The 27,698-nt window shown below is 39.7% G+C and overlaps 1 protein-coding gene and 1 long non-coding RNA gene across 4 annotated transcripts in view; one reads left to right on the forward strand and one right to left on the reverse strand.

The window, feature by feature from the left end:
• The window catches only part of LOC112658816 (uncharacterized), a 47,935-nt gene extending 30,786 nt beyond the window's left edge, over nt 1-17,149 (reverse strand). Inside the window, exons 1-3 of one of the 3 annotated variants that reach the window (XR_003135985.3) lie at nt 16,963-17,149; nt 15,077-15,248; nt 6,253-6,401 (exon numbers count right to left, since the gene is read on the reverse strand). This is a non-coding gene — a long non-coding RNA (uncharacterized LOC112658816). The remainder of the gene's footprint in view (nt 1-6,252; nt 6,402-15,076; nt 15,249-16,962) is intronic. The other 2 variants (XR_007403948.1, XR_003135986.3) reach the window with 2 other exon arrangements.
• The window catches only part of CUBN (cubilin), a 258,475-nt gene that overhangs the window by 70,134 nt on the left and 160,643 nt on the right, over nt 1-27,698 (forward strand). The window contains exons 27-28 of the mRNA XM_025445065.3: nt 1,481-1,668; nt 21,035-21,185. Of these exons, the coding sequence (XP_025300850.1) occupies nt 1,481-1,668; nt 21,035-21,185 (339 nt within the window). The remainder of the gene's footprint in view (nt 1-1,480; nt 1,669-21,034; nt 21,186-27,698) is intronic.

Here is a 27,698-nt window from a genome sequence, read left to right on the forward strand (position 1 = left end):
TTTCTCTCACAATTTTAGAACACTGAAGAAGTAACAATGTACATGGCATATAGGTCCTTAAAGGCAAAATCAGGACTAACCAGTGAGATTTTCTGTAAAATTTTTCATATGAAATTGCAAGTTTGAAGATAGAATAATTTCTGAGCACTGAGAGCAGCCCATATGGTTTAATGGAATATATTTTCCTATAACCACTGGGGCACACGATGCCTCTCTGCCTCATAGCTATAACTTCTCACAGGCATTTGAAGCCACAAAATTATTCTTTATAATTCCTTGGTGAATAAAAAGGTGACCCAAAGAGAAATAGTTTGAGTAAACCAAAGTTTACATATGATGTTCTAGGGACGCATGGGTGGCTCAGGGGTTGAGCATCTACCTTCGGCCGAGGGCGTGATCCTGGAGACCGGGGATCGAGTCCCACGTTGGGCTTCCTGCATGGAGCCTGCTTCTCCCTCTGCCTGTGTCTCTGCTTCTCTGTGTGTGTGTGTCTCTCATGAATAAATAAATAAAATCTTTAAAAAAAAATATGACGTTCTAGTTACCTGTCAGGAAGAGTATAGTTGTAGAACTGCATCTCTGAACCACATTTTTCAGAGACCATTTTTTTCAATATAATGTTTATTTTCTCATTGTCTTTTATCGCATAATCATACAGACAGTATGGACAAGGCTTGAAATAAAAGCATGTATATACTTTGTTCCCGTTGTTATTTTGGGTTGAATGTGGCACTGAATCCCAGGACTAGTCAGCCATACCTAGAGGTTTCTAGTATAGTTTTGTTGCAAACTTAGCTGAGGAAACATCACCAGTGGATGGGAGACTTTTTTTTCAAAGTTTAAGGTTTTAATTTCTTCTTCAAATCCTTTACATTCCCTCTATTCATTTGTTACTTCCTGATGACTAATGAGGAATAACGGAGGCTTTATTGTGAATTTCATGCTGACTTCTAAATGCTCAACAAAGCTATGTTGTTATTCATTTTTAGCATTCACATAGAACTTTGTGTTTTCAAACTGTTGAGTTTAAAGGTCAGGATTTCTGTTCCTTCCAAACGTTAAAATTAGAAAAACAGAAGCATAGAATATTTAATACACTTCTGTAAGTAAACAAATTAAACTGCTTTCTGGGTAGTGCTATTACTCTGCTCTCCACCAATTCACAGGAATTTGATGCCTAATAGACAATTTTCATGACACTTTAAAGTTTATGAACTCACTTGAATATTACTTCACATTAATTCTAAATTAAGACCCTTTCACTATAAAAATGCTGTATTATGTATATGTGTGTGATTATATATATGATATATATTCTATATATGTAAATATGTATATACATAATATATACAAATATGTAATATATAAACTATGTATATATTTTAATCTAGATATTTTCTTAAAGGAAAACGTCATACATCTTGGAGCAATTATGAAATATATGATAGTGGTTCCTAGTAATCGTGGTTATTTTTTGCAGCATGTAGGAATGTAGTAATTGTAAACCGAAACTATGGCATCCTAGAGAGTATACATTATCCAAATCCCTATTCTGACAATCAGCGTTGCAACTGGACCATCCAGGCAACAACTGGCAACACGGTGAATTACACATTTTTGGCATTTGAATTGGAAAATCACATAAACTGCTCTACAGACTATTTAGAGGTATGTATTCTGAAGCTAAATAAGTCACTGCATTTTCAGATCAAGTTAGGCAAGCCAAACTAGAAGCCATCCTGCTCTGTAGAACTGAATCTCTGTGGCCCTACACATCCATAATATGCCAGCTACCCAAGGTATTTCAACAGGCCTATTTCATGTCTTTTCACTACATCATATTAATGTAAGGATTTAATATTAATCTAATTTATTAAATATTAATTTAATTAATTTAACCCACTAAATTATATACACAAAGGATTATGTATGTTTTTAGGTTTCAGTTTGACTTCTGAACTGATTGACCTCTTATTATTTAAATAATCCAGGAGTAAAAGAATAACTTCTATTTTTTGTTGCTTGTTTTTATCAGTGTTCTCTACAATAAGCAGGAGATCAGAAAATATTTGGGTACCTGGCTTTATTTAATACCTAATTACCTAATTGCCTGATAATAGAAATCATGATTTTAATTCTTATTTTTAAATTTAAGTGCATTTCAGTTAATTTTTCTCTCAGTAAAGCAGAAATTTCTATTTGTTATAATAATGACCATCTGTAGCTTTTATTCAACTCCCTGTGTATAATGCTACTCAATGAAAATTGCTTGAAAATTAGATAGCCCAAAATAACCTATTTTTACAATAAGATACTTTATTTCTAAAAGATTATTTGCTAATTTACATATGTGACTTTTTAGGGCTATAGATTGAAAAATTAGGCAGCTACTTAATTTGCTTACTTTATTAATGTAATTATGCATTCAGATATAAAATTATATGGTTTATAAACTATTATATTAATTTAGAAATTATGGTTTCCACTTTCATACTTCATAAGACAATTTTACTGAAACCACTTAGAATATTTTGACATCAAGTTTTGTCATTAATAAAATCCCTTTTTAAGTCCATCTAACATATCATTTTTATATTCATCTACATTTTTCATATATAATACTTTTGAATCCACATATGTTTTCACTAAAAATCTTTACTGAAGTGACAAGTGCCCCCTCTGGTAGCATTGTACACTCCACCCCTCCTCATCCGTGCTACCTATCCACAACACAGTGACTTAGTGAGTTTCTTCTTAAGGCGAACAGTGATTTTTAGAAGCCTTGTTTACAAAGACTTCAATATCCAGCACTTATAACTTTAAGGACACATTCTTCGGAAAAAAATCCTTTTTATCCTTGTAAAATTCTCTTAACCTTCTATTTTATAAGTTCTTTTTAAAAACTTACCATTGATTGAGACTGTTTGAGGTTAATACCTCTTTTCCAAATAGCCCTTTTGTTTTTCAAAAGGAAGAAGAGAAAGCTTCCTGTACTTTGGAGACTTGGGAGGTCCTGAATACGTGGAGTCTCTTGTTTCCGAGGGATAATTTTTTTGAGTGAAATCTTGCTTTATATTTAGAAAAATTCAATATTATAGAAATAGCAGCCATAGTGTTTACTCGTTAGAGAGTGATATTTACTAGTAGTCAAAGAAAATATGACACAACATCAAACACACTTACAAGCATGGACTCAACAGTGGTTTTAAAGTTTTCAGTAGTGTTCAGATGATCTACACAAGCTTAATAATGGTATGTTTGTCTCATTGCATTTCTTTACATGGTAAGATCTTGTTCATTCTTTAGGGGAAATGGAAGAGTTCTTTCACACCACAAACACAGCAGTTTATCTTATCCCATTTTTACCAGTTGTGATTACAAACACATGCCCTATTGGACCATGAGACTTTTGAAGGTCTAAGCTGTCTCCTACTGAATATGTTACCTGGGCCTTGATAATAGAGTTGGGATCTTATAGGCATTCAGTGAGCTCAGGATAAATTGAATATCACAGCCATATTGTAGCATCAACATAATGATAGCTTTTAATTAATGAGAAAGAACTGAATTCCAAACTGGTCTTTTTGTATAATTCCTATGTATTCACTGCACTTCTACCACTTGAGCACAAACCAAAAGAGAACTCATGGCCTTGCAGAGTGTTCCATGTGTAAGGATATGCCAGGCACCATAAGAGTGATTTGATGAAAGTACAACAAAGAAAGCTGCAGAGGGGAGGAAGCTTTTGACCTGGACCTTCAAGGAGGCTTTGGAATAAAGAGTGGGGGAGGAAATGAGATGGAAATTTTCCAGGGACTGGTTTCCACGTCTTTGGACTGACTTGAGGATGGAAGTGTAACAAAAAGACCCATCAGATAATTTTTGGAGGTGTTTGAAAACTGTCAAATGAAAATACTTATTCCAACAACCACAGAGCTTCTCATTAGAGGCCCTTCATAGATGATGTTAGACTCATGCCATTTATCTTGTGCAACATTGATGGTAAAAGCAGCAAAATACAGAATAAGAACCAAAAGTTCAGCAAAGCCTTCCAAAGAATGATACTGTTGCCAGAGGGAGGAGATTTTTTTCCATTCTGTAAGCCAAGGGGCAAGGCCAGAGCCATTGCTACAATGGCTGGTCTATGATGAAAATTTTAAAAGCACAAATAATTACTTAAGGAGAAGAGAGCCACAAACACAAAATCTAGTTTCCTTTATTTTAATAACTACTAGTTGAAGGGTTTTTCAAGCAACTGAGCCAGGTCCCAGTTGAGTGACTCTTATTGTAGCCGAAATTGAACTATTTTGAATTAATAAACCTGAAATTATGAAAGGACTTAATTAGGTGGTCAGACATTGTGCCCAGCCTTGCTAAGGAGTGTGGGTTGGTAGAGATCCCATTGGGAAATGAATCCATCCTTTATTATTTGTCCTCTGGGCAAAACAAAATGATTCAGATTTGGAAATTAAATTCAATGGGAAGAAGGGTCGACTTGCCCAAAGGAGTAAAAGCATATGGCCCATATAGTTACAGGAAGTCAACTTTAAGGATTCTTTGCATGTCTTACAACTGCATGTCAACTTTTTAATTTTTGCTTTGAGCCTGAGTCTCTACAGAGAAGAAGAGACTTCTAATAGGTGATTGAGTATACAAATGAAAGTGATGGATTTGGGAGAAATCAGCACAGAGACATACTGGGAGGCCCAAGTGTGTTTTAGGTCAACCAGGAGCGTCTGTGTGGTAAAAAGAGGAAGGAGGAAAACCCTGATGTTGTTGTGTCATGGATGCTGCTAGCAGATTATTATAGAAGGTGACAATGATCAACAAGGTGAGAGGCTCCCAGGGGCTCAAGAGGGATCTCAGGGTTAAGAAGTGTTGCTCGGGATCAGTGTGACTCTGGGCAGAGCAAGGTTTGAGTGATAGTGGGAGCAAGAGGGAGACAACAGCGTGAAGAAGCACAAAGGGCAGAGAGTGAGTGTACATGCAAGGTTAAACCCACGAATTCACTGAGTTCTCCTGAGGGAAAGCATTAAGTCAAAGCTTCTTTTCTTCAGTCCTCATCCTGCATTTCCCTAGCTGATCCTCATGAGGCAAGCTCTCAGGGGACACCTTCCTCTGGATATTATCCTGTTTGTCAGTGTCTCTTAAAAATGTGGCGCAGGTTGGATTCCACACTCCAGTGAAGCAGACCATGGGCAGGTGTGCTGGGATTATATGATCTGGCTCATATACTCGGGTATCATAGGATGGGGTTATATGGGCTTCCTGTTAGTCAAGTCATAATGTTGGACTATATTAATATTTGTATTCCTAGTCACTTTTACATGAACTGTAATAACTTTAATAGCCATACATAGGAAATTATTCCTAGTAAGTTATATTTTACTGTTTTGCATGAAAATTCAAACACACCATGATCCTTCTAAACCCTGATTCTTTGATCTGTATAATTCTATTCATTTGCATATAGACTTACTAGCCTTTAGTCTACTACTTCTTCAAAAATAATTGACAAAAATGTCAAGCAAGATGATGCCTTTTTCAAATACTCCAAAATGGTGTGTTTCTTTGTTTAAAATGATCTTTTTTTTTTTTTTTTTTTTTTTAAGATTTGGGTTTTTTTAGAGACATAGAGAGAGAGAGACAGCATGAGCAGGAGGAGGGGCAGAGGGAGAAGGAGAGAAAGAATCTCAAGCAGACTCTCCATTGAGCAGGGAGCCTGATTCAGGGCTTGATCCCAAGACCCTGAGATCATGACCTGAGCCAAAATCAAGAGTCAGATGTCTAACTTATTTAGCTGCCCGGTACCCCTAAAATCATCTTTTATTAGACACTTTGTTGATAGGATTATTCAAACAACTTGGCAATAATAACTGATCTTTATTGAATACTCATTATGTGCTAGGTAATTGTCATAGCAACCCTATAATATAAGAAATATCACCCCATTTGACAGGTGAGATAGTTGAGGCAAATACAGGTTGTCCACAGTCACAAATATTAGAAGTATAAAACCCAGGCTTTCTACCAGGCCCTGTGGTGCTGGGCCAATGATTTAGCTATGACATCACATCAACCATCCTCATGATACTGTCAGACAGAGAAGTCTGTGTTATTTTAGCATACTTCTTCATAGATAAGTACTGGTCATGTATTACTATAATCACTGTTTTCTTTGCTACAGAGTGATAAATTACTTTCAGTGTCTAATTTAGAATTTTTCCAAAAATTACTGTCAATCTTACTCACCTGTGCAATTCCAGGATTCTACAGTTTGGAAGTTGAAACGTCTTCCCTTGAGACTCTGGCTGTCCTTTTATTTTTCATTTCTTTGCTTTAAACTCTCGGTTGTGGTACACACTCAAAGTAAACCATTGGTTTTGTAAGCGGGCTGTACTCTGGGGAAAGTAAGAAGTCTCATGACACACACAGTAAACTAAAAAGCTGTGAAAGGGCAGGAAGAAGGGCAGCCTAGTGGCTTCTCCCTGTAAGTGTGTACTCCATTCCTATCTCTCTTCCCAAATCCTTCCTCTGCATTTCCACAGCCTCATCATTTTAGCTACAGTGTGGCCCCCAGAGCCATGACTCCACATGACCATTTGCCCCAGGGTCTTATAACAAACTGGGCTTCCTTTGGCTACAAGTTATCAGCATGGGGGGTTAATCTTTTTTAGCCTGATAGCAAACACATGGATCTAGCCCACTTATGAATAGATGCTCCTCTGGGCAGTATGATCTGCTCTAGCTAGGAGCAGTGAAGCCCAGCCCTGTGGCCAGCATTGCTCATAGATTATGTGTGGGGACAGAGGCAGGATCTTTGAGTAGGGGATGGGTTCTTCTGGCATGCTAAAACATTTCTTCAACATTCATGAATTCAGCAAGATTACACAATTTATTCTGTAGTGACTGTACCTTTCAGTACTTCAGGATGTCATTCACTTAAGCCCAAAAAAATTGATTTAAAGGAATTGCCTGTCTTGATCTTGTAAATTGGATTTCAATGTCTCTTTTTCTAGTTTCAAAATTCTACTAGGCATGTTTATGTTTTCCCTTTATCATACTATGCTCTCTTCTGCAAGTGTTGATCCATCCACATTTTGATCTTTCATTTGCCCTAAGCATAGCTTAAAAAAATAGACATTTTTTTTTCTAACTGTGCTCCTTCCCAAAGTTTAGCTGATTTGTTTGTGTGCTCATAAAATGGTCAGGAAGCTTTATATGGTTCCTTCTTAATTGATTTCTTCAGAGGTTTCCCCTTTTATTGTCCCAAAAGGTATTTCTAGCTTTGTGGGCAGAATTTCATTTTATTAGAATTTGTCATGTTTCTTGAATCTTCTTTCCTTTCTCTGTTGCTTCTCTGTTTTTCTTTAACTGCTAATTGTTTTAGTCCATGGGCTTATATCTCCTTTGGAAGTCTGACTCCCTAAACCTTCGGCCCATGACTGGTATGTCTCATATAGCAGACTCTAGGGACATTGATCACTGTCTCCTAATGTTTTGTTTGACATTAACAACCACTTATTTGCTATCCAGAATTAGTCCAGAGCAGTAACTCTTTTCACTATTCTCTTTACTTTTTGAGAGAAGAGAACATCTAAAGAATTTATCAAATGCCATGCTTTTTTTCAGTTTAGACATTTGAGAGACATCCAGATGGTTGAAATTATCTCCCCTTTGTTACCCTTATGTGTCTCTTGGTCCTGCACTAGTGTTGACATATTTCCTTTGAAAAAATCATAGTCTCTATTGAGGAAGAAGCCAATGGGGGAGGATGAAGCCCCTGTAACTAGCTGCATTCCAGAGTCACCTGGAGATCTTGTTAGAAAAACATATCCTTAGACCTCAACCCAGACCTACTAAATCAAAGTCTCTGGGAATCTCAGTAGAAAGAGTCCTCCAAAGCCCTCGGGACAGCACTTGAGACCACTTTGTGTAGCCCACTTCTACTCAGATAGCACATTCTATCCTCCCTTCAAAATTCTCTCCTGGGAAGTCATAAATATTTTAATAGGTATCTACTTAACATGTACCTTTGAGTGCTATTAAAAATTTCCCTTTCAATAGTCTTACTTTTCCATTGCATTAGGTGAATTACGTCTTTGTCTCACTAAGGCCTGGTGATAGGGTCATGATATTTATCTCATTGTGTAAAAATATCAGATTTACTTTCGATTTTCATGTTCTGATTCTCAACTTTCTCACTCCATCTTTATGTGGCACCTTTGCCAATATCATCTTCCAGTACATTCTCTATACCTTTCTAGGCCTTCCACTTCACCAGTCTCCTTCATTACGCCAATGACTTCTGTCAAATGCATTTCCTGCCAGTCTGTAAGATTCATTTTATCTCTTGCCAAATCCTCCTTCTGATGTCATCTTGTCCACCAGATGTTTATATCATTATTTATTACACTCCGTGTCCTCTTACCATTGAAAATCATCCATTTCAAATGAAAGACTGGACCAAAACAGAGTCTTCCGGTCCTGCACTTGTGTTTTCTAAGTCTGCACCCTGAGCAACATTTTTCCATCAGGCCCGTGTGATATTCTGATTAGTTAAGGTAACTCAAGCTGTTGTTATACAGGATCCATAAATTCGTATATGCCTAATATAATACCAGTTTATTTCTCAATCATGTTAGAGACTAGTGCTGGTGTTTCTTGCCTTCCACATGTTGATTCAGGAACCTAGATAAAGGGGAAGTTGATTTGGGGAAACCACAGAACTCTCTCTGCCACAAATGTTGATAGATGTTTCCCAAGTAAAGAGAACTAAATTCTAATAAGTTTGAGAATGCTGTGAATTAAACACAGTTAAACAGGTTTGTTGTTTTGTTCTGCTTCTGCTGTGGTATTTCCTCAAGCTGTTAATACCCCAAGTATGCATTGTTCATTCATGTATCCATTCATTTGATCATTCTAATACATTTTAGACACATCCACTGGGGACTATGACTGTTTTCACATCAGTTTTCCTTGTCTTCACTGATGAGACAGATGGTAATCAATTAACACACAATACAAATTTAATTACAAGCTGTGTTAAGTGCTATCAGGGAACATTATTGGGTCCACCAAAGACATGAGCGGGAGGACCGAGCTCATGGTGGGGGGGGGGGGGTGGTGCTCAGAGGAGGCTTCCCTGAGGAAGAGTAACTTAAGTTTAAAGGAAGCTGGAGGTTCACCAAAGGAAGTTGTGTTCAAGGAACTGTCAAAGATGAAGTTAAAGTGGCCCAGATAGATTTTAATCAGGAACCCACTCATGCAGTAGGATCCAGCAGGAGCTGCACTCCATTTCAGGTTGTATGGAGGGAACTGGACATTTTGAAGGGAGGATGAGGGAGGGGACAGCAGCTGGAGCCTCAGGGAAGCTAGAAGTGACAAAGGGTTAGATGTCAGCATGGCTAGGCCAATTGTGTCTGCTGACTGGCAGCTATGAAAGTTAGGATTCCGTCCACTCACAATGGGAGACTAGTGGCCTATCCTTCCTGATGATTACATTTCAAAGGCATGGTCCTCAGATCCTTGAGAAAGGCATTCCTGAGTTGTAGGAGATACGCATACATCTCAAAGGGACAGAGGAAGGATTCACAATTGTAAGCCCTTTTTAGTAAATACTCTAGGAATGGTGGTCAGGGGCCTGTCCTCAGGTATTGGCAGAGCGAACCACAAACCTTAAATTCTACTGGCAGTGTTGAGCTTTCTCAGGCAGGTACGTGAATAGGAGCTGGGTTCATCCTAGTGGTGTGACCTCGTTAGAAACTATGTTAGTGTTTAAGTCTTTTAATTTGGTTAGTGGGGAGTGAGTGGATGAAATAATATGTGCCAAGAGTCTGCATTCTAGGCCAAGGTTGAGACCTAGTCAGGAAGAAGGTTCAGAGGCACCCGGCTCAAGTTCAGTCCAGGAGAAAATCCTTGTCAAAACCGAAGGAAGCCTAGTGTGGCTGAAGCCCAGCATGGGGCTTCCACGTGGGCAGGCACCTGCAAATGTAGCACAGTGTTGAAGGTGTGTGAGGAGTTTCAGGGCCTGAAGAGCAGCAAGAGATCTCTCAGGAGTGTGAGTAGGGAAATGGCATGCTTGGATTGGCATCTTTAAAAACTCTGGTTTCAATGTGGGCAGCTGGGTGGCTCAGTTGGTTGAGCGTCTGCCTTCGGCTCAAGCCCCACATCGAGCTCTGAGCTGGGCATGATGCTTGAGATTCCCTTCCTCCTTCACCCTCTGCCCGTCCCCCTATTCCCTCTCAAAAAAAAAAAAAAATTAATTATATTTCGGCCTTTTCTTCACCACGGGGACATCCCTACCCCCATCTGTTAGTCCATTTCTACTGATTTTATCTCCTAAGTGCTCTCTAATCCTATTACATTCTCCCTTCTTAGCATGGGAGGAACTGGTGTCCTCTCTCACCTGGACTATAGCAACCCTCTCACTGGATCTCCAGAATTATTTTCACCTCCCTTCAATTTTCTCTTGAAGTCAGAGTTTTTTGTTTTGTTTTTAAAGATTTTATTTATTTATTTGACAAAGGGAGAGCACAAGCAGGGGGAGCAGCAGGCAGAGGGAGAGGGAGAAGCAGGCTCCCAGGGGCTTCATCCCACGACCATGAGATCATGACCCCAGCCAAAATGAAGAGTCAGGAGGCCCAACTGACTGCACCATCAAAGTGCCCCTAACAGTTCATTTCTTAAGACATTTAATTTTCCTCTTGCTTTCTCTCAGTAACCTGCTTCATCAATGCATTTGACACTTGTCACCAAGTATAAATGATAAAGCTAACATTTTAGTCCATTTTCTTTACTTGAAGCTCTGTTAAATATAATGAAGACTATATTGGTTCCACTGACTAATAGCTTTGCATATGATCAATAGAATTTAGAAGTTATTTTTTCTCTATTATTACAGACAATAAGGACTTTATTGCTTCCATGAATTTGACAATTCCTATTTTAAAAATATAATTATCAATGAAGGAAACAGTAAAGAAATTATTCTTGAGGAGTTTCATGACTAAACTTTTACATTCCTCAGTTTCCAGAACTCTAAAATAGGAACAATGGTACCTGCTTTATAGAGCCGCTAGGAATTTTAAATTTAGGTTAACACATATGAAGGGCTTAGATTAATACTCAGCTAATAAATATTTATTAAATGTTAATAAATATTATTTATGATCATTTCAACATAAAAATTTGATGGATTAATTTTTGCTCTCTGAAACATTTGCAGTCAAGGCAAAGCTATAATTTTGAAAACAGCTTTCCCAGTTGTGATAAACATAGATTGTCCCCATGTATTGAAGAAAGCAGGGCGTCTGAAGTCTCCTGGACTCTCAGCTTTCTTACAAAAGCCACAGGGATTCTCTGTCTGAATCTAACAAGTGTGGTAGTTAAAATCCCATTTGCCAGTTGGAGAAAAGCAGATGAGATTTTATGACTTAGCAGCAAAGGGTCTAAGCTGACTTTCATCATCATGGCACCTCCTCAAACACTACCCGGCAGATGAGTCATGCTTCCTGCAACTGTCTGTCAGAGGAAGTTTGCTTCTAGGATGCCTGGCATTTTCCTTAAAAATCAGAGATAAGCTATTTTAATTCTGAGGACAAGTGCCCTCTAAAAACAATTATAAAAAGTGACAACAATATACCAAACAATTCAATTTATGTCTCTACACCAGATGAGTCTAACATTGTACTAATCATGATCTGGATTCAAGAGTTTAGAATGAAGTGTATCTATTGATTAATTAAGCCAAATACTCCATATTATCATTAAGAGTAATAAGCATTTTACAAGAAATGTAATACTCCAGGGTTGGCCAAGTAAAGTGTGAGGTTTTTTAATCATAAAAAATTAAAGGCAGAAAAAAAAAATTAAAGGGAGAGATATTTATCTCAGTGCGATCAAAATCCTTTTCCTCAAAAGGAAATGCTAATGTTTCCTGACCATCCCTCATGATGAAGAATTTTCATGTGATTGGGTTAATTTGCTGCAGTTAATGAGGCAGACACACCAGTCTTTTTTTTTTTTTAATTTAAAAAAATTTTTTTAATTCATTTATAATAGTCACAGAGAGAGAGAGAGAGAGAGAGAGAGAGAGGCAGAGACATAGGCAGAGGGAGAAGCAGGCTCCATGCACCGGGAGCCCGATGTGGGATTCGATCCCGGGTCTCCAGGATCGCGCCCTGGGCCAAAGGCAGGTGCCAAACCACTGTGCCACCCAGGGATCCCCCCAGTCTTCAAAAGATAGCTTTTGCTCTTGGATTCAAAGGAAACTCTGTATTTCCCCTCTCGATATTCTCTCAAACATGAAGGACAGAATCAGGATGAACAAGAATCAGATCTACAGATACCTTCCACCCTGCCCTGAAGACAGTAAAAATTATATCAGAGGCTCCCAAATGGAAACTGCTCTATTCACACCTCCTTCCCTGGGGGTCACCACCTAGCTCTCTCCTCAGATAGGCCACAGGCAGCAAGTGCATGGATGGTCCCTTCTAGCATCTAACAGGTACAACATGGCTTGAGTAAGAATGCAGAGCTCAGAATGCTACATTTTGAAATTAGGAATTGTTGTTATGGATTTTGCTTAATCGTCTTGATTGTCTACTTTTTATTTTTTATTTTTTTTGATTGTCTACTTTTTAAAATAGGAAAGATCCAACCTCAACATTTCAGAATTAAAAAAAAAATGCCATGTTGACCTTTCAGTGCTTACATTTACCACTTATTTAATAGACTTTCCCCTGAGTCTTCTCCAAACTGGGGAAGAGTCTGCATGGTGGTACCCTAGGTTCTTCTGGCTCCAGGTTCTATGACTTTGTATTGTTCTGTGAAGCAGGTGTCTCCCTGTTTCTGAGTCCACCTCTAGCAGATGGCGAGGATCTTAGGAGGCAGAGTAATTTTTAAAAGATGTTTAGTGATTTGGTGTGGCGGTATAGTTGGCAGAGGGAACACTGTGGTCTGTGGAATGAAATGTTCATATACACACGGGAGAGGAGGCTTGGCTTCCAGTGTACCTCACTTATCACTGGAGAGGGAATGAGGGCTCCATCAGGCAACTGTCAGAACTTACGTTGGTGAGAAGTCATTAGTCCCTGAGCATCTGAAGGAATTATTTTTAAATAGAGAATTAGTCTAATGAATAATAAAAACCTAGTTATGATTTTTAAAGGAAGCATTAGGAACAAAATATGATTTTAAATTAATGCTGAAGAAGATTACCTTATATAATAACATTTTAATGGGCTAATTTTGTTTTTTTTTTAATTTATTTATTTATTTATTTATTTATTTATTTATTTATTTATGATAGTCACAGAGAGAGAGAGAGAGAGAGAGAGAGAGGCAGAGACACAGGCAGAGGGAGAAGCAGGCTCCATGCACCAGGAGCCTGATGTGTGATTCGATCCCGGGTCTCCGGGATCGTGCCCTGGGCCAAAGGCAAACCGCTGCGTAATTTTCATGTATAATCTTGAGATATGTATAAAAGACCATGGAGATAGATATGGAGATAGATATAATAATATTTTTAGTAGACCAGCTGGGTGGCTGAGAACCTAAAAGGTTATGGAATTCTGAGAATGGAAAAACATCATCAATGCATGTATTGACACTGCTATGTACACTGTATTTGTACATTGACACATGTATTGACACTGGTCCCCAAAGATCATGCTTGAAAAAATAAACTGATCACATAGGAATATACAGTCACTGCAGGAAATTTGGACAATATAGAAAAACCTAGATAAAGGAAAAATAACCTAAATTATATCCCTACTAATAATTTTTGGTGGTATTTATTTCCTGTAGTTGCTCCTTATATATTTTATATTAATGTTCAAAGGGGATCATTCTGAACATACTATCCTATAATGACCTTTTTCCAGGTAACAGTAGCTTGTGACTGTTTTTCCATGTCATTCATAACGTCACATCATTTACAACGTTGTGCATTCCATCATCAAAATATGGCCACCTATTGTGGAACACTTAGAATCTTCTCAAATTTCCATTATTATAAACAATGCTGAGATAAACATTCTTATAGTTAGATCTTTGCATATCCACGATTAGACAATGTTTTAAAAAGTGAAAAAAATAAATCAGCCTTTGTGGCTTCTAAAATGAGTAATACATAGAAACCAGAAACAAAAATGTGCTATTAAGAGGGAACAGCAGCTAGCTGCCACATGGTAAGGACACTATCTCATCTATGTGTGAGACAGACATCTAATGCAGAGTGACAGAATAACTCAGAATGTGGTCTTCAATGGGTTTCTTGCTGTCGTGCAAAGCCCAGCATTATGAGTAATTGTTTAATTTTAAATGGGTATTTCATATTTCCTGCCCCACCCTGTCAGCACATGGCAGCGTGGCTTTTCCTGTGCCATGGGGAAGATGTGTGTCTGTGTATCAGAGTGCACTGTGTGTGGCCACGTGCCTAAGGGAGGACACTGCCTCCTGGGGCCATCATAGAGCCAGCTAGCGTCTACCATGCTCTGTTTATAAGCTTTCATCTTTAACATTTGTCTAATTTACCCTCCACAATTCAATTAAGTTTTTACCCCCTTAGGCTTTTCTCATCCACAATGGGAGTCTTTTACCCTACTCTATGAAGCTTATTTGACAATTTCTACCGTTGTTACAGGAACATTTCAAAGACCTTCAAATTTAGAATAAATAGTGAAAGCTCCAGATTTATCCAGGAGATTTATGTGAAAACTTTGGCAACAACATTCCTAATAACTACTCTCATGAGGCAGTTCTCAGAGATCCCATTACAGTTATTTTTTAGGGGTGGGGGAAAATCTGAAGAAATGCCCCAAGAATTCATCAATTCCCACCCCTTGGAGCACCAATGGCTAAGCAGCTAGAGCTGCAGGCTGGCTGGATAGCCATGGGAGAGGAGACAGCAACAGGAAGAAACACACGCAAAGCCTCCTTCCCTACCATTTGTCCCTCCCTTACCCACCTCACTCACCAGGGCAGCCTTGACAGATTTCCTAACGCTCTTTGCCACCAGCCCATTATGATCCACCATCTCCCTCCACCCCAACATGGACATCATACTTACACTCTCCCCACAGGATGGTTTGCTCTGGGCTATGCTCTCCACATATTGGGGATGGCCCCAGTGTCCACACATAACATTGTCATAGCAACACGCTGTAAGTAATGGCCATCTATCTCTTCACAAGTGATTCATTGATTCACTGCTTCCCTGTCTCGTCTGTCAGGAATGATTTCTGTGAAATGTTTTACATGAGTCAGCTCCAGTTCTCTATACCCATCGTTTTTTTTCTCTCAAAGCTATTTCTAGAGTGGTTTCTTTGGAAAAAAAGTTGGTTCCCTTTGCCTCTGACCATGAGTTAAAATAACATTTTAAGCACATTCCATATGCCAGGGCTCACACATATCCTATTACGTGGTCTGTCTCATTTGCTGTTTACAACAACCTTATAGGTACTGTTATGATAGCAAATTTATAAAGACATTTTGGCTAGGAAAGGGTAAATAATTTTCATGAGATTATATTCTAAGCAAAATTTAGAGCTGGATTGGGCTGTATATCTACAGCCTGATCACAATTAATACACTCTAGTATGCTCTTACAATGAAATTACTTTCCTCTTGCAGTTAAATATAACCTGTTAGTAACACTGGCTTCATGAAGCTAATCTATACACTCACTGAGTATAGTTCTCAGAAATTTTACCTATGATTTTTACATTGACTAGAATTTTCATTCTCTATAAATACTGACAGATTCTCTTCTACATCTAGAATTCTCCTTCAAGGCAGGTGAATTATTTCAATACAAGTTAAACTCTAAAGGGTAGCCTTTTTGTTTAAAGTTTTTAAAGATTTATAATAGAAAATAGACCAAAATTTTTTCCTGAAGTTTCTCCATATTTTAATAATATCACCTCAAAGAGACTCTTGATTTTATTTCTCTATTTGGACTGTATTTAATTCTTAAAATTAGTCATCCATATAAAAATTTTACTTCAGAAAAATTTCAAGGAAATAAGAAAAAGTAGGAATTATAAAAAGTATGAATTAGCTGTCAATCAAAAGAGAAAGGGCTGAGTTTTAGTTGTTCCTGTAATTCTAAAATGAACGCAGTCATCTATATATCCTACACTCATATATATGAAACAATTATACTTTCAAAAAAGCATGAATTTTCAAAATCATAAAACAATTTAGCAGCAAAGAAGCACTTGAAAAGCACATTTCTGTTTGTGAGTGTTCTTGCAGTTCATAAAGTTGATTCTCATTGAAGGAACAGGTTGAGGTACACATTAGCTAACTCTGGGTTCCTCCAGGCCTGAGTTTCAGTGATTCCTAAACCATCTTAGAAAAAAATCAACTTTGTCAGTAATCTATCTTCAGTTTTGTATCTTCTGACTTTATGCATGGTTCTTAATAGTTAGAAGGGGTCCACGGATCATTTCATATGGAGTCTGAAGTCACTAATGGCCTAATAGACAATTCATGTGCCAAATTATGAAACCCTTGCAAAGGAAGTAGATAGAAATTGGTAAATGTGGCTTAGGCAAGAGATTTCCTTCCTCTTTGAGTGTCTTAAGAGTGGTTGAGATATTTCAGAGTGGAGTGCAGGTAGGGGGACCTAAAGCCACATCAATCCTAAATGACTAGTCTCCTTCAGAGAAGAACTGAACAGCTTCTACACTGGAGGTTGTAGGTATACAACATATTTATACTTGAAGATACATTTCATGGCCAACCTGAAAGTGGAAGCATTTCAGATATTTTAAGAAAACAACTTCTTAATACAGTTATACAAATTAGATCTGCGTATTTAAAGTGAGAATCTCAATCTCTCTTTTTTTTTTTTTCGTTTCTACTAGTTTTCTTCTGTGGACTTTATTCTAAGCTCAAACATTGTTCAGACCGAGTGGCTCTTAAGGCTTTCTAAAAGCAGGGAAATCATACCCTTAGCAGGACCAAGCCAGCATGCTTGCCAGCAGTTGCAGTGAGTCACAGCTGGAACGTCCTGTGGTTAGCATTCTGCTCTGAAAACAGAATCAGGAGCAGCAGGCACCTACTGGTTTCCATGGCAACCAGTATTTGTGTACTTTGAAAAATGACTGTTCCTTTTTGTGTGGTAAATTTACGCGGCAATGAATTGTAGAGGTGACGTTAGCCATCTGTGTGAATATAAACAAAAAAAACTGATTTAATTAAGTGTAAACTTCAGAAGGACATAAAATTGGGGGTTGGGGTGTTTTTGTGTGGAGGTTTTGTTCTACACTAATTCATTCATTCATTTATTTGACATATTTAAGCGTTTTCATCAATGTCTACTTGATCTTTATTTCAATGCATCACTCTCTCCCCTCCAAAGGCAAAAAGAAACTAATTGGCATTCATCAGTGTTCCCCCCCCAAACCCACTCCCTTGCCCCTACCCCGCCCCCATCCCATTCACAATGTGTTATTTAAGAACAACTGACCCGGGATTCAGGGGCTCTCCTTCAATGACGTAATCCTATCCGGAAGGAAGAAAAAAAAAAATCCCCTCCAAGTCATGTGAAAATGTCAGTTTCTTAATCTTGCTGAGCTGGGGAGGCAAAAATACTGTACTGCTTATGACCTGGTATGGAATCTAAACTACAGTACCTCAAAATGTCACTGCAATCATTTCAGAAGATCCGCCCAGCTCAGAGCGATTATGGCTACAGAGAAATCTTACCTCATGTTTTGTTGCATAAAGATGAAATGATTAAAGTTTTGTCACTGAACTACAACCCAAAGTTAAGAATGAGCCTTCTGGAGTGGAAATAGTAGAGTGTTTCTTGCTTATTATACCTCTGCTTGGGAACAGTATGTTTATTTTTGTATTAATTACTTTTGGGTTGGAATTGGTACACTGCATTTAATAAAAACTCTGAAGCTGGGATAAATAAGCGACAGCGAAGCAGTAATTTAGAAGGAAACAGAGTGGAGCATAGACCTCCGCCCCCACCTCCGCCTCCTGCGTTAGATGGGGGCACCTGCCAAGAAAAGTGAAGGACTTTTTGTTGTCCCGTTCTTTTTATGTGTTGCTTTATTCTTTCTCTCATTTTTGCTCCCTCATCTTGGCTTCTGTCAACTATCTAGACAGATGCTTGCTAATAAATATACCTAGCCAAAGCAGCACAATAGTAAACAAATCAAAAGGAAGCTGAAGTGATAAGCCTGAAAAATAAACTTCATCTTGATTCACTTGCTTAAAATGCTTAGGTTTACTAAGGGTGAGTTATATAACAGACTTCTGAGTGTCTCTCCGTAAATCTCTGCTGACCATCCTCCAAATATCATAAACATGGGTGCCTGATGAGCAGGTAGTTTTGAGAGCTCAAGAGACAGGCAGAGATTTAGAAATCTCTAATTTGTTATGGCCTTGAACAAGACCCTGGCTGCGCCTTCTAGAAAGCAGCCACAAAGAAGCCATACTCTTTGTTGCCTAAAAGAAACACACTGAAATTTAGGACTGAAAGACCCTAATATGTATCTAACTATGCAGGATTCAAGTAATAGTGCAGATTAAGTCCCATTGAAATCAATGCAGTTGTGAGGGAAACTATTGTGTTCAATCATTGAAGATGTACTGGGAATCTGCCCCCAGCTAAGCCTGAATGAGACAGGAGACTAGGAGAGGGGGTCTGGACTCTAAGAAAACTCATAGTCTATCGGGGAGATAGGACACACATGCCCATAACTAGAATACAAGGGAATGTGACCATTTTTACAAAAGAAGCACAAGTAAAAAGCTGAGGGGTTTCAAAGGAAAACTAATTTATGACTAGCTATTGGGATTACTCCCTGGGGGTGCATTGTAGAATTTGGTGATAAACTATTCCATGTTCCAATCAATATGTTTCAAACACTATTTTATATCATAACATTTCAGTAAATAAAAGTAGTTTGCTCAGGGGACCTGGGTGGCTTGGTTGTTTAAGTGTCCACCTCCTGATTTCTCCTCAGGTCATGATCTCAGGGTGGTGGGATCCAGTCCTGAGTATGGGGGTGGGGGTGTGGGGGGAAATCCGTGCTCAGTGGGGACTCTGCTCTGCCCCACATGCCTATCACCTGTGGAGCTCTCTCTCTCTTTAAAATAAATCTTCAAAAAATAATAATAATTTTGTCAATTTGGAATGTATTGAATCCAGATTATACATTTACTTACAGACAGATGCAAGCATACACACACATGTTCTTATATATGTATACTCTATAAGAGAATAATCAAGGAAATCCATTAGCCTACAACCAAATATTTTCAATTTTGTTGTGATGGACAGTTCATTCCAAGGTAACTAGAACAAAGTAGACAGTAATGTAGATATTAGTGGATTATTTTTTTTTTTTTTTTTTTTTTTTTAAAGATTTTATTTATTTATTCATGATAGTCACAGAGAGAGAGAGAGGCAGAGACACAGGCAGAGGGAGAAGCAGGCTCCATGCACCGGAAGCCCGACGTGAGATTCGATCCCGGGTCTCCAGGATCGCGCCCTGGGCCAAAGGCAGGCGCCAAACCGCTGCGCCACCCAGGGATCCCGATATTAGTGGATTAAAAGAAAATACAATGGCTTGAGTCACTAGGAGTCAATCTTTTTGGATTGTCATTATGTTTATCTTTCCTGATTGAAGAGATATGGCAGAGAAGCTTTTTTTTTTTTTTTTTAGTTTAGAGGTATGTAGCTGATGAAATTAGCAAATGAGGCCCATAAAGGGTACGCAACAGGATGCACAAATAACTCAGTGGGAAAGTGGGCAAAGACCTCAGCAGAAAAGTTTCAAGGGAAGAAATATAAATGCCCAATAAGCGTGAAAAACCTTCAACCTCGAAGTAACATAAATTAAGACAATTACAAAATCAAACAGATTTTCCCTGTCAGCATCAGCTTTAACCATAATAGTAGTCGTAATTGCCAAAGTCCCCGGCAAGAACCATTTCAGTGAGCTGCTAGTGGGGGATATGTTGATATAAACTTTCTGGTAAGAGATTTAATGATATATATCAAGAGCCATGAAAGATTATACTCTCTGATTCATTCCCTTTACAGGAATCTTTTTTGAGGGACATTCAAAATATCAAATAAATACTCATATTGGCAAAAAAAAAAAAAAAAAAGTGGAAATGTCCTAAATGAACTACAACAGAGTATTGATAGCATTTTTTTGCCATTAAAAATGTTTATCTAGGGGGATCTCTGCGTGGCTCAGCGGTTTGGCCCCAGGCTTTGGCCTAGGGCGTGATCCTGGGGTCCTGGTATCTAGTCCTGCATTGGGCTCCCTGCATGGAGCCTGCTTCTTCCTCTGCCTGTGTCTCTACCTCTCTCTGTGTCTCTCAAGAATAAATAAATAAAATCTTTTAAAAAAATGTTTACCTAGACTACTGAGTGACATGCTTAGAGAAAAACTGGGAACACAATTGTGTAGCCTGAAATTATACACACACATATACACCTGGACACATGTATATGTACCTATATAAACAAGTGAAAAAACATCGGCAAGAGAAATTTCTGGTATTAACAAAATTTTAAGAGTAGTTATCCTCAGTGGGGTTAATTTTTGTATTTACCTTTTACACAGCTTTCTAAAATGCTGAAATTTTTATAGTTAGTATTTATTTAAAAATATATTCCTCTTACAATTGTAAGACTGCTAGTCACTGAGCATCTCTCAGGTTTCATTAATTGTGAGCTCATCTCATCTGGCCCACCATTTCCTTATTCTGTGCCTGGTTCTTACTTTCGAGGGAACTTGCTAGGTTGACCTAAAACCCAACATTAATAGTTGGATTTCCAGATTTATTGGGCTTAGGAATCGCCCATAAAACTCTCTCTATATAATCATCTATTTTAATTCTTATGTAAGGCTCCTTTGCTCAAACCACCTCAGCAGATTTACCCTTAACCTTTCAGCCAAGGAGCAGCTTTTGCTGCATGAACAGACTTTGCTTTTTCCCATCTGACAAACCATGTGAAATTTCTTAGGAAGTTTCTCCTTGATTTCAGCTCTATGACGGCCCCAGGCGGATGGGACGCTACTGTGGAGCAGATATGCCGCCTACAGGGAGCACCACAGGCTCCAAGCTTCAAGTGCTCTTCTACACTGATGGTGTTGGTCACCAGGAGAAAGGATTTCAAATGCAGTGGTTCATTCATGGTAAGCCCTGTGCTGATCTTAGTTGTATTTGATAGTTGCTATTCGACTAAGAATTATCCCTGTCTCCATTCTCTCTTTGGAAACAGCACCACCCATGAATAATGGAACCTGGGTAGTAATCCGATGCTAAACCTTGGAACGTTTCCTCAGATACTGGTGGCTCTGGGAGAGTTAATTGTGGTAGAGTTAAGAGAGGACAAGACCTAGATTGCTGCTAAAGTCGTTGCAACGATAAATTGCTGAAGAGAAAAGAGGGGAGCAGAGTGAAATTTCTCTTGGTCTCAAGACCTATACCTGGGTATGGCAAGCAAATTGCCAGGTGGCACTGGAGTCTCCTGGGGGGAGTGGAATAGAATGAGATTCAAGCTTATTCTGACATTAGCAGAAGAGGAATGGCGGAGGTAGGAGTAAAAGGGCAAGGATGAGATACGCTTCAAGAAAGAAGGGGCAGGGGAAACCTTGGGCTGAGAGGGCAGCAGGAGTAGAGAGCTCACACTGAGCCAGGGCATGTGTTGTACCTGCCAAAAAGAGTTGGGGGCATGTGAGCACCCACCTATGAACTGGTGGTGCAGAAAGCAGATAGGGATAAATCATCCCTCTGAGAATGAAAATTCATGTGTAACAAGAGTTCTGAAACTTGTAAATTGACCTCATGTGGCCCAGTCTAAAAATGTAGTCCCCAGAGAAGGGATTCTCAAAATGTGGTGAAGAGCAACATCAACATCACCTGGCACTTATTAAAAGTGCAAATTTCTGGGCCCCATCCCGGACCTATGGAAGCCTGATGATGGGTCTCTTAACTAGTCTCCCTGGTGATTAAAGATTGAGAACCACTCTCCTCGAGTGATTCCCACACCTAAAAAACACAGTCCTTGTGAATATTATAGTGGCAATTCTCAACCAAGGTCTTCAGTGGTATGTTTCAATCAATTTGAAAGAGAAGTGGAATTGCAAAATTATACCAGGAATCACACAGGCACCTGAATGGTTACCCTACTGTCAAAGTCAGGAGTGAGCCCAAGGTGAGCACACATAAATATGTATTGTGGTTGACTCTGGAGGCTTGTTGAAATCATAGTCCATTTATTATATGAATCTTAGCACTATTCAGAAGTGAATGCCCTTATTGTATACTTAAGAATGCTAGATGTCCTGCTAATATGAACTGGAGACTGGGTGTATTTCTGTTCAAATACAAGTATGGGGCTTTCAGTATTTAAAAATATTCAGTGGTAATCCACAGAGCTACTTATAGTTTGAAATACAGATTATAAATTCCCAAAGTGAACAAGCTAGGATAATTAAGTCTGTGAGAGTTCTGGCCTGTTCTCTTCACCGAGTGGATAGATTTAACCTTGAAATGTGAATTTATTGACCTGTTTAGTGAAGGGACTGGATTGATCTATCTGTGTAATACAGTCCATCTCTAGTATTCTGTGATTCAGAAATGGCATGATTCTAAGGCAACTAGAGAAGAGTGTGGGAAAAAAACCTTGCAGAAACAGGAGCATCTTGAGAAATGACCCAGATTTTCAAGGGCTGTGGATTTTTCCAGGACAATGTTTCTCAGACTTTTTCGTGCATGTGAATCACTGAAAATCTTGTTAAAATGCAAAGTCTGATGCAGGGGGCTGAGGTAAGGCCCACGAATCCTAAATGAATCTCTAAAAAGCTCCTGGGTAATGCTGGCATCTCTACTCTGTAGACCATACTTTGAGGAGGAAGGCAAGAGAAGATGTTAAGTCTGGAGACATAAAATGGTAGAAAGACAGCATCTCTAGAGACTCGAGAAAGCTTCTAGGGTGCTCCAAGGGCTCCCTGTACTAACAGCAGAATAATATCCTCCATCTCTCAGTATCAGGAGGATACCAGCTAGTAACCTTAGTGCTTCAGAGATCCAAAGGGGAGAGCACTTTCCTGAGATGGAAGAGTGGAAAGAAAGAAATGCTAACCAGGAGGCGCAGGCTCAGGGCCTAGGGAAGCATCCTCAGCCCTTGATACACATTGGAATTGCTGGGAGTTGTAGAGAGAATCCATGCCCAGGTTTCAAGTTTCAGAGATAGGATTCAGTTTGTCCTCGGTGAGACCTTGACAATTGCTAATTAAAAAAAATCTCCCCAAATTGAACACCAATAAAAATTATTTTATTAAAAAAAAAATCTCCCCGGGTAATTCTACCAAGCATCTAGGAGCAGTGATTTTTTTCTGTTGCTCCCTATACCCTTCTCCTTGGTGTGTTGTGTCCACCTGCGTTGGTGGTGTGTTGGAGCCTCCCAGGCTGTTCTAGCTATCCCCCTTACAAGCCCACACTGTGGACAATTTCATGGTCATTATGGGCTACACTGGATTACCGTATCACCGGATTCTCCCAACCAACATGCGAGATGTGTCTGAATCCTCTGCTGAAAGCTCAGAGTGGTTTTTTGGGGAGAATTTTTTTCTACCAGTTCTATTTGGAATCTGTCTTTCTTTGGGAGGGTCAAAGACACTGTCTATTCTCTTTTCCTGTTTACTATTTCACAACTTTCTCCCAATTGCTGAAAGCTTGCTAAGCTTGGAATCTGAGTTGTACAACCAAATTTCGCCAGCTGGGACAGAGCTGATTTTTTTTTTTTTTTTTTACTTTGTGCTGCCCACTGTATCTAAATTACACTTGGGAAGAACCTTCTGGAAGGAGATTGTGAGGGGTCTAGATTTGTGCAAAATTAACTATCATATTCTATAGTTAAACAATGCTACATGTACATAGAGTTTCTACTCTGCATTTTAACTTGATCTTTAACTTGAGGTAGCCTGAGAAGATGGGCCAACAGAATAGACTAGGGTCAGGGAAGAGGTCTTTGATGGGAAAGGTTCTCCTGCTTCTTACCCAGCAGAGATGGACAGAAGATATAAATCTGATTCACAGTCACCCGTGTGTTCATCCCACAGATATTGAGAAGCTATTTTGGGCCAGGTACTGTGCTCAGGCTGGAGCCAGGGTGTGAGTCTCACCCACAGGCCTGGTTCCTGGTTTCATAGAGCTACAGGTGTCTATGAGAAGTAGCCACCAAGCAATACACTCACAAATCAACATAAAATAAAAAGTGTGCTAATGGCCACAGGAGCGCGTAAAAGAGAATTTGATCTAGATGGGAGGTCAGAGAAGTCCTGCATGAGGATGAGAATTTTCGGCCTGTGAACTAAAAATCTAAGAGTAACAGGGAATTACATAGGCCAATAGGAGAAGGAGAAGGATTCCCAGTAGAAGAAGATCCCCATAGTAGGAGAAAGCAGGCTACGTATGAGGCACCCTAAACCCAGGGTAGCTGGTGTCCAAGGTCAAAGGGAGGAGTGCCGGAGGGGCTGGAGAGCTGAGCTATAGCCAGAGCATTCTGGTCACTCAAGTCCCTTGCAGTTAGGGGCACAGGCAGGGATAGGGGCCACACCCTCTCTTTTATGTAAATCCTTGAGATTTTAAGGAGAGGAGTACTAGTAGGACCTGGAAGCACTGAAACAACCTGGCATGCCACGGGATTTGAAATACACACTAAAACACAAAATACAAATAAATGCAAAGCAAACAAATACAAAATCCAAAACACATTGAAAAACTAGTCTCAGTGTTATAGTATAATAGGCATATTGTTGAGTACACAAGCCTGTGCACACGCGCATGTGGAGGCGAAGTGGTTTCAAGAAGCTTGTCTCTGCACGGACACTCCAGACCTGTCTTTGGGTGAGGATCACAGGCCAGGGCCCAGGACACCCTGCCTGCCCCTTGCAATGATGTTGCTTTTCCTTCCCCGGCTGGAAGGAAGTGCCTTTAAACCTCTAGCCTCTTTTTCATTTGAGATATCTCAGGCACTCATCCCCTGCCCCCCGCCCTCTTCCCCCTAACTCTTTTCCGAAGTGTGCAATAAGAACTCCAAAAGCTCTTCACTGAGAATTCAGAATCCAGGCTGGCATCATTTCCTGAGCATCGCTACTGAGGGACAATCCCCCTCTCCCCACCCCACACTTCATTTATTTTGCCAATTAATAAATAAGCCTGTTTTCAAAATGTGCTTCTTTGTCAACTGCACAAATCTTCTATTTGCTTTGAGAACATGGATGTACAATCAGCCTTTATTTGTGGGCCCATTTTTAAAGAAGCTCTGTAGATGTGAGATTAAACCGCACTGCCTCGCCTTTATGCAAACCATCAAAGAGAATCCCATTCTGGAAAGAAAAGAAATAGCCACAGTTGCCCTGCCTGGCTAAACGGTTCACAGTATTCAGTGTTGACAGCATTGTCCAGGGGCTGAATTCGGCCTCAGGGGCCTCCATCTGGGTTGGTGACGGGAATATAGAACTCTCTGCAAACTGTGTGAATAGAAGCTCCCCCCCCCCCACCCCCCCCCCCACCCCCCGCAGCTGGCTGTGCACACCCCTCGCCTCTCCTGGCCTTCCCCCCCAGAGGCCCTCTCTTTCACAGGCAGTGGGACCCAGCATACAAACAAGGTCAAGGAGCTTTGTGAGTGAAAGAGTGACATTTGCAAAGGGAGAGAACCCTTCAGCTGGGAATAGCAGGGGAAGGGCTAAGTGGCATGTGATCGGGAGGTGATGTCACCCTGGGTTTTCACAAAGGAAAGTGTGGCCTTTTCTTTGGGAAGATACATGACATCAGCCTCTTGAATGGGGGCTGGTTCCATTTTACCTTCTTTTTAGCCATTAACGAGATTTCTCAAGCCTTGAGGGAAATCGGCCAGGGAGACCATTTATAAAACCTTATGGAGATCCTCCATAGCTGGCTTGGTTTGAACAGGAGCCGGTGCCTCCTTGAGTACTTAAGGACATGTAGCATTGTATGAAAGGGCTTTTAGAAAATATATTTTTAGAGCTCTGGCAAAGGACCTCCATGCGGTCAGCAATGTTTCTCTTAGACCTTCCCTCTACTTTTCTTCCCCCCGCCCCCATGGTCTTCTCAGTAGTCTTTGTTTACTTTTGCTCTTTCAGGGGAATTCCTTCTTATTGGTAATTTTTATTTCTTTTGTGACTTAGACTGTGTGTACTGGGATTTCTGAGAGGTTCACCCTTGGAGGACAAAGGTTTTATCTTTTGTAATAACATTATGTATTTGCCTCATATGTGAATGCGGGGTCATCCCTCTTCGGTGGGAGGGTGGATAAACTTGGCTCTTTAGGGAGATCTGGGCTTGCTCTCCAAAGAACAGATTGCTTGCAAGTGTTCATTATGTTATAGTGATTGCACATAGCCTCTGGAAGTAGGAATTTATCAAGAACATGTTTTTCATTCATTCAACCTACCAACCAACCAGCATATATATTTTTCCACTACTGGGTTCTGGGCTTGGTGTTGAGAATATAGAGAGTATATCAGTTTGCTCTGGTAGCCATAAGAACAGACAATAGGCTGGGTGGCTCAATCAGCAGAAATTTATTTCTCCTTGTTCTGGAGGCCTGGAGTCCAAGATCAAGGTATTGGCAAGTTTGGTTTCTCCAGAGGCCTCTCTGGTTGCTTGTAGAGGGCACCCTTTCTGTTGTATGTCCTCGCATGAACTTTCCTCTGTGAGCACACATCCTGGTATCTCTTCACGTATCCCAATTTCCTCTTCATGCAAGGGCACCAGCCAGATTGGATCAGGGCCCATCCTAGGGACCTCGTTTTGATTTAATCACCTCTCTAATGGCCCTATATTCAAATATAGTCACATGCTAGGTACTGGGGCTTAGGGCATCAATATATGAATTTTAGAGGAGAAAACTCAGCCCATAAACGAGAAGGAGACAGCATTCTTCTTCTTTTTTTTTTTTTTTAAAGATTTATTTATTCATGATAGACATGGAGAGAGAGAGAGGCAGAGACATAGGAGGAGGGATAAGCAGGCCCATGCCGGAGCCTGACGTGGGACTTGATCCCCGGACTCCAGGATCGCGCCCTGGGCCAAAGGCAGGTGCGAAACCGCTGAGCCACCCAGGGATCCCCAGGAGACAGCATTCTTGACTTTATTGTGTTAGTTATCTAGTAGAAGAAACAGACAAAAAAAAAAAAAAAAAAAAAAAAAAAAAAAAAAAAAAAAAAAAAAGAAGAAACAGACAAATAAACCAACTGTAGAAATAAATCCATAATCTGTGATGCTCTGGGAGCGGAAGAGAAGGAGGATAGCCTGAGGGACTTTGAGGGTCTCTCCAAACAGCTTTGATACTTGAGCTGGTTTTTTTTTTTTTTTTTTTTTTTTTTTTGAGCTGGGTTTTAAAGAATGAACAAAAACTGATCAGTCAGACAAATATCTGGGAGAGAGAGACATTTCTAGGTAGAAGCAGGGAGGTTTGGGATGGCACCAAAGTTTTGTAATGAGCAAGGATTTCAGCTGAAGCACATGTTCTCAATGTCAACCCCAAGGGCATGAAAATTAGTTCTTAGGAGAGTGAAAAAAAAATCTTGTACTTAATGAATAAAGCACAGATATGTATCATACGTGACATATAGTATATGTATAATGTTAGCATCCGTGGGAGAGAACTTGGGAAA

Source organism: Canis lupus, chromosome 2, assembly GCF_003254725.2.
Source record: "Canis lupus dingo isolate Sandy chromosome 2, ASM325472v2, whole genome shotgun sequence".
NCBI lineage: Eukaryota > Metazoa > Chordata > Mammalia > Carnivora > Canidae > Canis > Canis lupus.